The 17,046-nt window shown below is 41.0% G+C and overlaps 1 protein-coding gene across 1 annotated transcript in view; it reads left to right on the top strand.

Moving 5' to 3' along the window:
* The first annotated feature begins 10,851 nt into the window (after nt 1-10,851).
* Nucleotides 10,852-17,046, top strand: part of LOC127028869 (spindlin-Z) — a 33,302-nt gene continuing 27,107 nt past the window's right edge. The window contains exon 1 of the mRNA XM_050914525.1: nt 10,852-11,038. Within this exon, the coding sequence (XP_050770482.1) occupies nt 10,987-11,038 (52 nt within the window). The 5' untranslated portion in view covers nt 10,852-10,986. The remainder of the gene's footprint in view (nt 11,039-17,046) is intronic.

Below are 17,046 nucleotides of genomic sequence, written 5' to 3'. Positions count from 1 at the left end.
CTGAGTGTACATGCTGGTTTTTCCCTTCTTTTGTCTTTATGTTGGGGGGAAAAAAATAATTAAATATAGCTCTATTTTCTTGTCTTGATATTGTGTCTTCCTCCTTACCCTGATAGCATGATTATACTATTATCATTGAAACTAGTATGATGACTGACAATTTATAGGCCTTGCTGGTTTTAATCCATCATTTAACCTTTCTTGTGTGAAACACTCCAAAATAATTAGAACAGTATCATACAAAGTATTCATCTAACTTGCACATTGTTTTTCATAAGTGTGTTCTGACCTAAGAAAGAAAACACACTGAGTTTTTTTTGTAAGCAAAACACTCAGACTGGTGAGTAGGTGTAGCTGATGGCTAATCAGAAGAATGTTCTTTAAATGAAACCTGCAACTGAGCTGTTGGTGACCTGTGCAGTCAGGTGTGAGGGCAATCAGTTCCTAACTGGTAGGCTGTGATGCTTTTCTAAAAGATACTGGTAGTCTGTAAAGGCTATTATAGTTTGTTCTGGATGTGTCAGTTTGGATCAGAAAAAGCTACCTGTGTTTTATTTGCTATATGAAAGAACAAAGTAGTGGTTTTAGAATTGGTTCACTAAACTGTTATTAAAAAGGCTGACTTTCAGAAGTCATACTGAAATATTTTGAAGTGACTTAGCAGTTTCTCATTTTAAATTGCTCAAATACTAAACTCTAGTGCTGTCAACAGAATTACCCTCAAAACTTGATTGTTTCATAAGTCATCTTATGTACATCCTTCTAACAAGGAATTTCCATTCTTCCTTAACAGTGTGGCTTATTGTTACTTATTATGTCAGAAGCACATTACAAATTTCTTTTGGGTGGAACATGGCATTCTTAGACTTACAAATATTATGAATGACAACAGCACATTTAATGCTATCATGTAAATAGTCCAAATCCTTAATATGGAAAATTATCAAGAAAAAAAATCAACCCACAAAATTCAAAACCTTTTATTACAAAACTTTATTACAAAAAACCAATATATGTTGTATATTTTTCTGGTTTATTTTAATAAGGCAAACAAGACTTCAAAAATTGTTACATATGCTTTAAAGTTCAAGATGTTCTCAAAGTATATCGGCTGATCTTCAGAAAATCTCATTTTATTCTTCCTTTTTAATGCCTTTAGAACTGTCAGTGTGAAACTGACATGTAAAGAATTCAGAATACTAATTTTAGGAAAATTTAAGTTTCATTTCCTTTCTGTGAAAATCTTAAGTGTTGAATTCATGGAAGTTACTTGGCTTAGTTTATAGAAAATGTTTGAATTGCTGAATCAGCTTTTCACTTCAGTAGTCTTGTGCCCTTAGGTTCAGAGAGCACAGTGAAACACTGCTTTAAGTGTTAGCAAATGCATTGTGACTTTAAAAGGATTAGGAAGCCTTTTTCCTTCTAAGAGATATGTCTTTGTTGGCATAGTAGTGATTGGGGACAGATCATTCCAATAAAATGCTTACTAACTGGTAGAAAGCCAAAACTTGTGTGTTGTTTCATTTTTCTTTGTAAATATAGCTACAAAACAAAAAATGAAACTCAAATGTCTATACAATATTTTACAATTTCAGTTTGCCATTGTGACTGACCAATAAACCCCTACAATGGAAGAAGACTCAGTGGAGATGGGCAAGGGCGATGTGCCCATGAAGCTCAGAGAATAATGCAGGGTGTAACTGACCACAACTGATGCAAAGAAAGCTGACTTTTAGATAAACAGCTATCCCAGTTGAGTGGATCAACTGATGGTGTAAATCATTTCTCCCTGAGTTCATTAAAAAAGTGTGAATATCTCCCTGAGTTAGCCAGAGCAGCATGGGGGGAGTGAATATGTGGCTCAGCCCAACATAGAGTATAAAAACTAGACAACTAAGAAAAGAATTTCAAAGAGTGCTTGAGCTGGCTTCAACCCACGTATTCCTTCCTGGCGATTGGGGATGCCCAGCATCGTGACGGTGAGCATATTATAGAGATTGGTAATGGGGATCACATTGGTGTTGTGATTGAACTGTGTATTGCAATTGCTATATTTTGCTAAGTATAACTTACACTTGTACTGTGATTTCAGTATATTGCTGGATCACTCTGCTAAATCAGAAATCGCGTGTAACATCAACTGTCTTCAAATAAGTAAATTTGATATTAAACATCACGCCCACCATGCATGGAATATATAAAAGAGCCTGGTTAGAGAGCATTGGACTCTGGCAGCTATGGATTGGAAATCTGAAAAAAATCCCGCATATAATACATACAGATGTTATGAAATATTTGCAACTTCCTGGATGACAAGTCAACAGCTTACTGGAAAAGGGTATTTTAATTAAGTGCTGATGTTTTTCATGTGTGGGTGGTTGAGGGTTTTTTGTTGTTTTAGTATAAAAGTATAATGCTAGATTACAGTTGATTCTCTCTAAACCATAATCTCTCATCTCATCTGGAGGAAAAAAAGTTAATTTCTCTTGCATGTGTATGCAGTCCTTGTGAGACTGAATATGGAAGTGTATTTTAAACTATAGTGAAACATTTTTTATGTCTTTGGTATAAAAAACATTCTTGTGTTCTAGTAAAATAGTTAGGTGTATTGGGTCTGGCTGAGATGGAGTCAATTTTCCCCATAGCAGCCCTCATAGTGCTGTGCTCTGTATTGGTAGCTAGAAAGGTGTGGATAACACACCAGGGTTTTGGCTACTGCTGAGCACTGCTCCCACAGCATCAAGGCTGCCTCTCCAACATTGCCCCCCCTCACCAGTAGGCTGGGGGTGGGCAAGATCTTGGGAGGGGACAGAGCCAGGACAGCTGACCCAAACTGACCAAAGGGATATTCCATACCATATGACGTCTGCTCAGCAATAAAAGCTAGGAGAAAGGAGGAGGAAGGGGGGGCATTTGTTATTATGGCGTTCATCTGCTGGAGCATCTGCTATGCGTACTGAAGCCCTGCTTCCCGGGAAGTGGCCGAACATCACCTGCTGATGGGAAGTAGAGAATAAAATCTTATGTTTTCCTTTGCTTCTGCTTTATTAAACTGTCCTTATCTCGACCCATGAGCCTTTCATTGTATTTTCTCTCCCCTGTCCAGTTGAGGAGGGGGAGTGATAGAGCAGCTTTGGTGGGCACCTGGCATCCAGCCAGGGTCAACCCACCACAGTCCTTTTTGGCACCTAACGTGGGGCAAGACAATGGCAGTTTTGTATTAAGCGTGCTATAGCTATAGTAGTTATTAAGTGGCAAGCTCCTGTGCAGGTCACGGAGTTTGTTGGCTGCACTGCTTATCTCTTTATTCTGCTGAGCTTGGGAACATGTTAGTACAAACAATGGCTCTGTGCTTTGCCCTGGCATTGATGGCCTTGCTGTGCTGGGGGAGCTATCTGGTGGAGAGGATGAGGGAATACACCTCCTTCTTCCTACCTGGGACTGATGTGGATGGTTTTATTATGCAAGAGGCTCCTGAGGTCCTTGTTCCCCCTTATGTGAGCTGTTTAATACTACTAGTTAACACTGTTGGCATATCATGGGTTTTGTGGAATCTGGTCTCGTCCTGGTGTAAGAGAAGACAACTTTTGGGTGAGGTGACACTGAAATGTGCCCTGAGGCGTCCAGTCCCTGGGTGGCAGGATGTGTGGAAGGACTTGGGCAGGTGCCTAGGACGGTTATCACCTCCCATAGCCTGGGACTTTACACCTGAACAGGCAAGCAATCCTGGCAAACTGATGCGCCACCTGATAGAAGGGTGCCTTGCCTACCCCAATGAAAACCAGCAGCTTCTAGCACTGTACTGGGGCCTGGCCTGTGCCTATCGAGCCACAGTTCAGTACTATCAGAGGATTACGGTTGAGGCAGGGACCCAAACTGCATCTGAGGACACCATGGTTGAGATAGACACCCAAACAACAACAACAACTACAGTAATTGCCCCCATAGTGAAAGAGTGGACAAGGAGAACAACGGGTCCATATCATCGATTAATAAGGGAGGAGGAAGAAGAGGAAAGGTTTGCTCAAGAAGCTGGTCCTTCGACAAAGAAATGGGAGGAAGGAATGAGAGAACTTAGACAGGAAGCAGAAACTACCCGGTCTCTGACCTCATCAGAACTTCAAGACATGCAGAAAGATTACAGCCGCCAGCCAGGTGAGCGGATTGCTGCCTGGCTGCTCCGATGCTGGGATAGAGGGGCCGACAGTCAGCAATTGGAAGGTAAGGAAGCCCAACAGCTGGGATCCCTTGCTAGAAACCAGGGAATTGAGAGAGGAATTGGAAAAGAGGCAGCAATTTGCAGTCTCTGGAGACGGCTCCTCTCAAGTGTGAGGGCAAGATATCCATTCAAGGAAGATCTTGTGAACTCCCCAGGAAAGTGGACTACTGCAGATGAAGGCATCCAATACCTGAGAGAATTAGCAGTGCTAGAAGTAATCTACAGTGATCTAGATGATGATGAGGTCTCCAAAGATCCAGAGGATGTCCTGTGCACACGGGCCATGGGGAGGAAGGTGATTCAAAGTGCCCCAGCGTCCTATTCTAACAGCTTGGCAGCAATGTATTGCCCAGATATGGATACACCAACTGCAGAGAGAGTGTCTTCTTGGCTCCAAAACTTTGAAGAAAAATCTCTGTCCCTCCTCATCCCTACAGAACAGCGCCTTGGCTGTCAGGGGCGCCCCAAGAAGTCAGTCCCCTCCTGCCCCGGTCGGAAGGAAAGGGAGCCCCAGGCGCATGCCGCGTGGTGCACTCTGGTTCTTCCTGCGTGACCAGGGGGAGGACATGAGGAAGTGGGATGGTGAACCCACCTTTAAGCTGGAAGCCCGAGTACGTGAACTGAGAGGGAAGACAGCTGTTAAGAAGGGGTCACCCAAGAAGGCTGTCAGCATAGTTGCTGTAGAGACACAAGAAGGCAATCGGCGATCTCCCAGACAAAGAAGAACTGAAATCACCTCCCTTGATTCTGGTGAGGGGACTTCTGGTCTGGCACTGCAAGGGTCAGACAGTGAATACTCTGACCAGGAACAGGAAGAGAGAGTCCCTGCCTTCGGCCAGGAGGAGGAAAGGGATGACCGGGTTTACTGGACTGTGTGGATCCGATGGCCTGGCACATCAGACCCACAGAAGTATAAGGCTTTGGTAGACACTGGTGCACAGTGTACGCTGGTGCCATCAGGATATAGGGGCACGGAACCCATCTGGATCTCTGGAGTGACAGGGGGATGCCAAGAATTGTCTGTATTGGAGGCTGAGGTGAGCTTAACAGGGGACAAGGGGCAAAAGCACCCCATTGTGACCGGCCCAGAAGCCCCTTGTATCCTTGGCATAGACTACCTCAGGAGAGGGTACTTCAAGGACCCAAAGGGGTACCCATGGCCTTTGGTGTAGCCACTGTGAACACAGAGAAGATCAAACAGCTATCTACCCTGCCTGGCCTCTCAGAAGATCCCTTCGTTGTGGGATTGCTGCGAGTTGAAGAACAGCAGGTGCCAATTGCTACCAGGACGGTGCACCAGCGGCAATATCGCACAAACCAAGACTCCCTGGCTCCCATCCATGAGCTGATTCATCAACTGGAGAGCCAAGGAGAGTGAACAGCAAGACTCACTCACCCTTTAATAGTCCCATATGGCCAGTGCAAAAGTCTGACGGAGGGTGGAGGTTAACAGTGGACTATTGTGGCCTGAATGAAGTGACACCACCACTGAGTGCTGCTGTACCAGACATGCTAGAGCTCCAATATGAACTGCAGTTGAAGGCGGCCAAGTGGTATGCTACAATTGACATTGCCAATGCATTTTTCTCAATTCCTTTGGCAGCAGAGTGCAGGCCACAGTTTGCTTTCACGTGGAGAGGTGTTCAATACACCTGGAATCGACTGCCCCAGGGGTGGAAGCACAGTCCTACCCTTTGTCATGGACTGATCCAAACTGCACTGGAACAAGGTGATGCCCCTGAACATCTACAATACATTGATGACATCATTGTGTGGGGCAACAAGGCAGAAGAAGTGTTTGAGAAGGGAAAAAGAGTAATTCAGATTCTTCTGAAAGCTGGTTTCACCATAAAGAAAAGCAAGGTCAAGGGACCTGCACAGGAGATTCAGTTCTTGGGAGTAAAACGGCAGGATGGACGCCGTCATGTGCCTATGGATGTGGTCAACAAGATAGCAACTATGTCTCCACCAGCTAACAAGAAGGAAACACAAGCTTTCCTAGGCCTTGTGGGGTTCTGGAGAATGCATATTCCAGGTTATAGTCAGCTTGTGAGCCCTCTCTATCGAGTAACCCGAAAGAAGAACTATTTTGAGTGGGGCCTTGAGCAACAGCAAGCCTTTGAGCATATCACACAGGAAATAGCTCGTGCGGTAGCTCTTGGGCCTGTCCGGACAGGACCAGCTGTGCAAAATGTGCTCTACACTGCAGCTGGGGAGCATGGTCTCACCTGGAGCCTCTGGCAGAAAACACCAGGAGAAACCCGAGGTCGACCATTAGGGTTTTGGAGCCGGGGGTATCGAGGATCAGAAGCCCACTACACCCCAACTGAAAAAGAGATACTAGCAGCATATGAGGGGGTTCGAGCCGCTTCAGAAGTTGTTGGCACAGAAGCATATCTCCTCTTGGCACTGCAATTGCCCGTGCTATGCTGGATGTTCAAAGGAAACATCCCCTCTACACATCACGCAACCAGCGCTACATGGAGTAAGTGGGTAGGGTTGATCACACAACGAGCTCGACTGGGGAAGCCCAACCACCCAGGAATCCTGGAAGAGATCATGGACTGGCCAGAAGGCAGAGATTTTGGAGCATTGCCTGAGGAGGTGGCTCGTGCCCAAGAGGCACCACCATATAATGAGCTATCAGAAGATGAGAGGCATTATGCTTTGTTTGCTGATGGATCCTGTTATGCTTTGTTTACTGATGGATCCTGTCGTGTGGTAGGAAACCATCGGAAATGGAAAGCTGCTGTGTGGAGTCCCACACGACAAGTCATTGAGGCCGCTGAAGGAGAAGGTGAGTCAAGTCAGTTTGCAGAAGTGAAAGCCATCCAGCCAGCCCTAGAGATTGCTGAACGAGAAAAGTGGCCAGTACTCTATCTCTATACTGACTCCTGGATGGTGGCTAATGCCCTGTGGGGGTGGCTACAGCAGTGGAAGAAGACCAATTGGTAGCAGTGCAGAGATACACCCATCTGGGCTGCTGCACTGTGGCAAGGCATCGCTGCCCGGGTAGAAAACATGGCTCTAAAGGTACGTCATGTAGATGCTCACATGCCCAGAAGTCACGCCACTGAAGAACATCGAAACAATGAACAGGTAGAGAAAGCTGTCAAAATTGAAGTGTCTCAGGTGGACCTGGACTGGGAGCGTAAGGGTGAGCTATTTGTAGCTTGGTGGGCCCACGAAACATCGGGACATCTAGGGAGAGATGCAACATACAGATGGGCTCGTGATCGAGGGGTGGACCTGACCATGGAGGCCATCACACAGGTCACCCATGAATGTGAAACGTGCTGCAGTCAAGCGAGCCACACGAGTAAAATCTCCCTGGAACAGAGGGCGGTGGCTGGGTTTCCGATATGGCGAGGCCTGGCAAATTGACTATATTGGACCACTGCCACGAACACGCCAAGGCAAGCACTACATACTCACCATGGTGGAAGCAACTACTGGCTGGCTAGAGACATACCCTGTAAACCATGCCACTGCCCGAAGCACCATCTTAGGCCTCGAAAGGCAAATTTTGTGGTGACATGGTACTCCAGAAAGAATTGAATCAGATAATGGGACTCATTTCCGGAATAACCTCATAAACTCCTGGGCCAAGAAACACGGCATTGAGTGGGTGTATCACATCCCCTATCACCCACAAGCCTCTGGAAAGACTGAGAGATATAATGGACTGTTAAAGACTATGTTGAGAGCATTGGGCAATGGGGCATGGAAGCACTGGGATATAAATTTAACAACAGAAGCCACTTGGCTGGTTAACCCCAGAGGATCTGCTAACCGTCCTGGTCCTGCCCAAACAAAACCCCTACATACTGTGGGAGAAGATAAGGTCCCCGTAGTGCACATGGGGAAGTGGCTGGGGAAGGCGGTATGGATTGCTCCTCCCATGGGAAAAGGCAAACCCATTCGTGGGATTGTCTTTGCTCAAGGACCTGGGTGTACTTGGTGGGTAATGCAGAAGGATGGGGAGACCCGGTGTGTGCCTCAAGGGGATTTAACCTTGGGGGAAAAATAATCTGTGATGTGAGTTGTATGTTGTAGGAAGTAATGTAGCAGGAATGACCTGAACCGACGAAGAGTGAGTTTTGCAAGGAACAAGATGAGTGCAGCAGTGACCCAACCCAAGTTGGTGTTGGTGCCCAGCAATCGAACATACTGCTTCTCCTGTCCTGAACATCCATCTTGACAGATGGGACCCAAGTCATAGCCTGTTTGTGAACATCTGGAGGAGTGCAAGAAGCCCATGGAATGGGAGAATAATATCTCTCTGTTAAAGGACAGAGGATAGTAGTTAATGAGAATGTGTAAATCTGTATGTTGGGTCTAAAGATGGTTTAAGTATGTAGTTTAAGTCGTAAGTGTTGGTAAGAAGGGATTTCAGTAATGAGAATTAAATATGATGGGATGGTTAGAAGATATATATATATGTGTGTATTAAATTATGTGGGACCTGAGCATGATGCAAATGGTATGGAATAAGGGGTGGAGATTGTATTGGGTCTAGCTGGGATGGAGTTAATTTTCCCCACAGCAGCCCTCATAGTGCTGTGCTCTGTATTGGTAGCTAGAAAGGTGTGGATAACACACCAGGGTTTTGGCTACTGCTGAGCAGTGCTCCCACAGCATCAAGGCTGCCTCTCCAACATTGCCCCCCTCACCAGTAGGCTGGGGGTGGGCAAGATCTTGGGAGGGGACACAGCCAGGACAGCTGACCCAAACTGACCAAAGGGATATTCCATACCATATGACGTCTGCTCAGCAATAAAAGCTAGGAGAAAGGAGGAGGAAGGGGGGGCATTTGTTATTATGGCATTCATCTTCTGGAGCATCTGCTACGCATACTGAAACCCTGCTTCCTGGGAAGTGGCCGAACATCACCTGCTGATGGGAAGTAGAGAATAAAATCTTATGTTTTCCTTTGCTTCTGCTTTATTAAACTGTCCTTATCTCGACCCATGAGCCTTTCATTGTATTTTCTCTCCCCTGTCCAGTTGAGGAGGGGGAGTGATAGAGTGGCTTTGATGGGCACCTGGCATCCAGCCAGGGTCAACCCACTTCATTTGGCAAGCTAATTGCTTCCTATTGTTTCTTCAAATGTGTTTTAAACCTTGAATGTTGTTCCTCTGGTACTGTTCAGCATTACTGTGTATATAATGGGTAGATTTCAGGAAGAGATGAAATATGGAAAAACTGATAAATTCCTTTAAATGGATATTTAAGTTTAATTTCACAAATTCTTATTGCTTCCTGACTGAATGTCTAAAAAGTTCGTTCTTCCAAATATAGCAGAGATCTTTTGAAATACTACAAATTGCCAAATACTTGCTTAAACTAAAAACACCAGAAACTAGTATTTAATTTTGTTTGTGTCTCTATTGCTTTTTATTCCTAGGAATATTCCTCTGCATTGATGTAATATTCCTAGGAGTTAGTGGATGTGATTCATGGAAGAACTGGCAAAGTGTTAGTAGATGTAAATGCAAGTTTTTACATAGCACTTGTACTATACCTGAAAGCATATCCTTGTATATTCAGTTGTTCAGTAAGGTATGAACATAAGGTACACCTTTTCCCACAGCTGGGTCACTAGTTAGGGGCATTTGTCTGTTTTTTACCCTTTTGTCAAAATTAACAGCAGGTTCCAAAGCCGCTGTTGGAAAGAAAAAAAGTGAAAGGGAGAAGGCCACCGATGATTGACACATTACAGAGAACATGATTACAGCAATCACATTTCTTAAGGAAACCAGGCTAAAAGGATGAGCTGACCTAACCTGTTGTTTCAGCCGTGTGCAGCATTGAAATGAATGGATTAATTAGGAGAAATGTTTGCTGTCCAGAAACATTAGTCTGAAATAGTTGTTCTGTAATTCTTCAAAATTTTAGGTGATAACAAGTGTCTGTAATTTAAATCTTGGAAAAGACTTTAAAGCATTGTCCTCCCATATCTCCCTAATCTAGAGGAATGTGATTACTAAATGTTTCAAGAATCTGAATTCAGGTGTAGCAAATCACCAATGACTTTTGCAGATCTTCTATAAACTAATGACTTAACAAATTGGTAGTTTGAGTGTTGCAATAGAATTTGTGGGGTTTTTACCTTTTAAGTGTTAAGATTTTTTCTACAGTTTTTTTTAACGTATCTATAGAGAAGGAATTGTGATATGTGGGTGTGAAGCATTTTGGTTTGTTTTCTAACAAATGGAAGTAGTTGGTTTGTGCTTTACCTCTGGTGAAGGTAGTGCAGTTTCTTCTGCTTTCAGGTAGGGTTTTTAAAGTAGTAGTCATTCTTCCCTATACTAAGCAAAGTTGGTTTTTTTAATGAGGTTTTCCTGTGTGTATTTGTCTGTGGATGACTTTGATCTGATACAGAACTTGCATTGAGAATATGAGGAAAAGTACGAGCCTTAATATTTGACTATCTTCTTGCCTACCCATCCTCTGTTTACTGAATGTGTCCAGAATAACAGAATATGAAGAGACTTCTCATTGAGCATGAAAGAAAAAAATTTTTTTTTTCACTTCAATGTTTATTTTAACCAGGTCTCAAATCAGACTATACTTTCTGGTTTGTTTTTCAGAGTGATATAATTGAAAGTGCTTCTCCTATATTTGAGGAAGAACAAATTGGTGATTGGATGGTGGATTAATAAGTAGCTGTTGTATTAAGAGAGTAAGAAGATATTTTGGGAGTTGGGAAGAACCGAATTTTCACCCTAGTCTAGCAGCTTTGCTGCTCACTTAAACACAGATGAATGAAGACCCCATTTGGAAAATCGCCAGGTCAGCGGTCCAGAGCTGATGCAGGTGAGGTGTTACTAAATTTGGGGGTTTTGTTTGTTGTTTTTTAGTGGGTAAAAAAGTGTCCTTATTTTATAGATTTTCTTATGTACTCATGGCTTTATGAAGCTGTTACTGTTTGTTTGTGGTTGTGGGGGGTTTTTTGTGTGGTTTTTTTTTTTTAAGATAAGAATTATTGATTTCATTATAGAAACTGTGGAATTGAAAGGATATAAATAAATTTAATTAAGCTGTACAGATTTACATATAAGAAGTTGTACTGGTTTTGACTGGGATAGAATTAAATTTATTCATAGTAGCTTGCATGGTGCTATGTTTTGGATTTGTGCTGAAAACAGTGTTGAGAGATGCAGAGATGTTTTAGTTATTGCTGAGCAGTGCTTACACAGTGTTAAGGCCTTCTCTCTTTCTCATGTTGCCCCCCTGCAGCAAGTAGGCTGGGGGTGCACAAGAAGTTGAGAGGGGACACAGCCGGGACACCTTACCCCAACTGACCAAAGGGATATTCCGTACCATAGAATAACACTTTAAGGGGAAAATTTCTCTTTTGCTCATCTCAGAAGTGCTGGAAAATAAACAGTAATGTATTCACCATATATTTATAACTTGCTGTAAAATTTGTAATGATTTTATAGAAATTGATCAGATAGTAATTGTGAAAGAGCATCTCTCAAAAACACTTCAGAAGGGTTTTTCTAAATGTACACAGAGATTATTGCTACGTTGTGTGTTTCGTAAATTGAAATAATTAGTCAAAGTATTTTAAAGAATTCTTTATTTGAAGAAACTCAAAATATGAGTAACCACTTAGTCTTTTATGACTGGTTAGGCTAATTCAAAGTTTTGCAGCTCGATAGACTAATGAATCTCAGTAAATCTTGTGGACTCTGTAGTAAGGATTATCAGCAATGACACAACAAAAAATTGTTACCAGTCAAGAATTGTTCTGTATGCTGGTATTTGGTCTTGTATAAACTAAGCCAGACTGTTTTAGCTGTGCATTCTGTTTGGACTAGTGTGCAGGACAGGGACTAGAAATTATCAATTGCAGGTTAAGAATTTTACAGTCCAGCATTTTGCAGATGAAAATGTTGAAAGTGAATGCTGTTTGTTCATTCCTCTGTTTCATTATTTGCTTTTTAGTTGAACTTAGCTGAGTAATGTAACTTTCTTTGTAGTTGTTTTCTCTCTCCTGGAATTACTTCATGTTCTTTGGCAGGGAGAAATGATGCCCTTCCTATTTTGTACTGCAAAACTCACTAGTGACCTGCACAGTGAAAAACTTTGTAGACAAATGGTGCAGCACGTCATCTAACCCTGACCATCATTTATTGGTGCTTTCCAAAAAATCTCATGAAACCAAATCAGTTTCATATAAAATTGGGAAAGCTCAATTAATTTTTAAAATACCCAAGTGATAGTCTATTATGGTGCTTTTAAATACTTACCCAATTCATTCGGAAGTGAAGCAACTGATATTGGAAGATTTCTTTGAAACCTTTTGGTTTCAAAACCAGACTTTCAAAAACATTTTTAATTGTGACTAGTTTGCATTAATGTTACATTTGCTGTCACTCATTTGAAACATCTAGAGATTTCAAAGATAGTTCCTGAAAGTATTTTTAATAGTTTTAAAGAAGAAACCCAGTGCAGAGTTTTAGACTTCAATGACTTTTCATTCAGCCAACTGATATGAGTCATCCTTCTTCTTGACACCACCAGAGTATTTGTGGAAGGAGAATTTTATTTGTAATAGAAAAGAAAAGAAAGTAGGCTTTGACCTGGTACTTAATATCAGTATGGTTGACTTCTAAGCATTAGCTGGGTACTGTGAGAGTTCAAAAAAATTTAGACATTAGGTTTTTAAAGGTAACTTTTAGAAGAATTTTGTCTAACAATCTAATTGTGACATACAATGAACAATAACATTACAGCAGATTTGAGGTATCACAGTGTGAACTTTATGTAGAGGGTGATTTTTGTGAATGAAAATAGATAATTTTACTTTACATGTTGAGTAGAAAATTTCACTATTTGTCCTCTTAATTAAAAAAAAAATACTTATTTTAGATGGTAACACTTTCCATTGTTGTTTTATTATATTTTATACTATAAATGGCACCTTCATTTTGCACCATGCAAAATCATTATAATTGACACTCAGATTTCTTTAGATGCCATTTTTGCTTTTTAATATCCCTACACAACAGTTAATATTTAGGTCTTTTTTCTGTATGAAGTTTGTTTAATCTTAACTGAAGAGTCCTTAATTTATCCTCATGTCTGATTAATGTAGTATCACTGTCTTTTTGATACATGTCTCCAAGTCGTATACGTTTGGTCAGTCTCAACTCTTGACATAGTCATTGTCTAGGCTTGGGTGTTGCCAGCTTCCAACATCTGGATATATATTCTTGAAAATATGTATATTCTGACCTTGCTGTTGTTGCTTCTTCTGCTGATCATATTTCATGGGCTGTGGGTAGTTGGCCTTTATTGCTTTTTGAAAGAAAAAGAACTTATGTGGTGATGGAATTATCTGCTGTATGTTTCCTAATTATAAATGTATATTAGGAAAGAGTGTACCAGGTAGCCATTATTAGGAGACAGCATAACCAACTCTATAATGTTTGTGTGTGTGTGTGTATTGGGTGGTTGTTTTTTTTTAAACATACAACTACTGAGCAGGAAAGACAGAACACTTGTTTATCATCGTAGTTTCACAGATAGTGGTCAAATTATTTGAAAAGAACAGCAGAAGCAGTAATTGATTTCATCAGAGTTTATAAAATGAAGATTTTGAAGGCTGAAAGAAAGACCTTGCAATGTGATATAAATTAAAATTATAGTGAGTTCATTGTATTTTATTAAAATAATAAAAAAAAAACAACTGGGAGAGAAAAAGCTATCAAAAGCACAACTAGGTCAAGTGACAAGGAGCTGGAATTAGAAATCCAAATCAGTAGTAAAGACTTAGATGTGGTGGTTTCTTTGGAAAAAAGCTAGTTTTCTTCTGTCCTGTCTGCCTGCCTACAAAGGAAAGGCTTTTATTTGCTGTAAAGTAGGTTTAAAAGAGGAGAAAAATACATTTGACTAAAATATCCAGGTTTTTGAAGTCTACCTCTACTGGGAAACGGACTTAATAGTTCCATCTTGAGAAATAAAGGATAACACTGAAGATGGAGAAATGAAGGAAAGCCAAACCTGTTTCTTATTTTTTTACAACAGTAGAGTGTGTGTCTGCAGCCTCAGTGATTTTGTTAAAATATAGAGCAGCTTTCCAGGATATAGTTTCAGTAGATCAGCCAGCTGCTTTGTGCTTGGCATTGTGCCTGTGCTTCTAATTAGTGCATGGTTCTCCCCAATATAGGTGAATCCCAATTTTTTCATTAACATAATCTAATATAATTGTCTGTAAGATAGGTTGTGATTACCCTTGTTGTGTTTACATTTATATTTCATCTTTTTGAGTCTAGTGATCGCTTGTTTCATGCTGTAGAAGTGTAAGACATGGTCCTTTACAGTCCTTCCTAGCTGTTACCAGTACTGTCCTTGTGAATTAAGAAGAGATCCCACTTGCAGATTCGACTTGCTTAAAAATGCAATGAAATCTTTTGGCAGAGTCAGGAATTCATTTTACCACTCTTCTCCTGGTCCGGTTTCCCAAACTCTTAAAGTTGACATTGGGCAATATTAGGTGTGAATAAACATGTCTGTGGAATTTTTAGGTCCCTCAAAGTAATTCTGAAAGAGCCATCAGATCAAGAATAATTCTCATGTGATTATATGGTGTTTCCACAGCAGATTCTGAAATATAATTTTTAAATGTCCAGCTTTTGCTGCCTGTCATAAAGACAGGGGTTATTGTGAGAAATAAGAAGCTGTGGTGTGTTTTGAAGAGTCCATCTAATTTTGATGGGCTGAATGGAGAGTACTATCTGATATGACAACAATTAAAAACATTGCTAGTAGCTTTCTCCCATCCTTCTTCCTATTCTCTCCTCCTACCTCCCCCAGTTGAAATGTGTGTACTCCCCCTTAGAGTCCACACCCTCAAAGAATGTTTATTTTATTTCTGTGTTGTCTTACCCTTTTTCTTTCTCTGTGAGGGTAAGGTAGAAGCATTCAGAAACATGACTCCTAGTTTTGCTATTGAATTTAACAGTATTTTAAGGATACATTAGGCAGAATTAATTCAGGCTCAAAAAACACAGGCCAACTGACAATTAAATGCTTAATTCTTTTGTTCTTGACTGGGAGTTGGGAGTTTGTGTTGACTTTTTATTATGGAAAATATTTAATTTTGTAGTCATAAGAGATTGAGCCATAAATATTTTCTGCTTCCTCAGATCTGTCAAAGTTTGACTCTTTGCTGCTTATTATGAAGAAGCATAAAACAAATTCAGTCACTTTGTGTGTTTGGTGTTTTTTGTTGCTGTTGTTCAGTATTAACTTCTGTTTTTATATTCATGGCAACTTAGTTGTACAGAGTTTATTTTGAATGATGTCTAAAACATGGAATTTCATGGAATGTGCTAGTTAGAACAGTAGCACTTGTCATTCCATCATCAGAAGGAGGTAAAGGATATGAACTTAAATCCATTCAATGACATTCATGCTATATAGAATCTGATAACTCTCCATTATTGTTCTCTAATTACTGTTAACATCTTTGAAGTCACATTGATACACTAATTTTTCACTTGAAAGATTTGTGTGAACTTATTGCCCTTGAAATTGTTGGGAAATTTTTAAATGTCTTTCTTTGAATTGGGCACTTGACAGGGAATGACTAATGCTAATTATGCTTCTATAACAAGCCATTTAGGTGGTACTAGAGGTTTCAGGATAATTTGTGTAAGCAAAGTTGCTGCTTTGCTTGTTATGTTTGGCATTCTCTGCTAAAGGAGATGATCAGCAACATATATGTTAAAAATTAATATACTAAAATATTTTTATTTGCTCTCAGATGTCTTAAGTCATTAAGACAGTAATACAACATCATACACTTACAAATAAACATCTTTGTAAAGAAACTGTAAAAGCTGTTTGGTATTCTAAATTGAGAAAGAAAAGTCCTCTGCACAGCTGATTTGTTGCCTTAGTAAGATAAGGTTTATGTCTATCTTATGTTGTGAGAGTTTATTTCTTCCTTTAATCTTGGGGGAAAAAATTAAATACACAAGACTAAAGATATCCTAAAGCATCAGAACTTTAGTATTCCAATTAATCTTTACATTTCTGTAGGGAAAAGAAAAACAGAACAGCATTTCTATTGTGAATTTGTTCTAATGAGCTTTACCACTTGAAGGAATAGTGCTTGCAGCCATTCAAAGACTGCTTCACATGCAAACATTTTATCTTCCCATGGGTCAGACAATATTTCACAAATAAGAGATGAAAGCAATGGAGGTCCTTTTTGGTTACTAACTATTTCTTTGTGTTGGCGGTGGTGGTTTGCCATGTTTTTACCACCGATATATGGTGCTTGCATGGTGCACATCTAATTACTTGTCTAATTACTAATGTTGGAACATAGATTGGAGCATTGAGCTATGATTAATGGGATGAAATTTAACAAGTCGAAATGCTGGATTCTGCACCTGGGATGGAGTAACACCGGGCACAAGTATAAATTGGGAGAGGAGTGGCTGGAGAGCAGCCCTGCAGAAAGGGATCTGGGGTGCCGATCGACAGCAGGCTCAATAGGAGTCAGCAGTGTGCCCTGGCAGCCAAGAGGGCAAACTGCATCCTGGGGTGCGTTAAACACAGCATAACCAGCCAGTCAAAAGAGGTGATTATCCCGCTGTATTTAGCATTGGTGCAGCCTCACCTTGAGTATTGTGTGCAGTTCTGGGCCCCACAATTTAAGAAGGAAGGTCCTTGAATGCATCCAGAGGAGGGCACCAAAGCTGGTGAAAGGGCTGGAAGGCATGTCCTATGAGGAGCGGCTGAGGACTCTGGGTTTGTCTAGTTTGGAGAGAAGGAGGCTGAGGGGCGACCTCATTGCTCTC

Source organism: Gymnogyps californianus, unplaced genomic scaffold (assembly GCF_018139145.2).
Source record: "Gymnogyps californianus isolate 813 unplaced genomic scaffold, ASM1813914v2 HiC_scaffold_46, whole genome shotgun sequence".
Taxonomy (NCBI): Eukaryota; Metazoa; Chordata; class Aves; order Accipitriformes; family Cathartidae; genus Gymnogyps; species Gymnogyps californianus.
The sequence above is the reverse complement of the archived record's forward strand: the minus strand, read 5'-3'. Positions and strand labels throughout refer to the sequence as shown.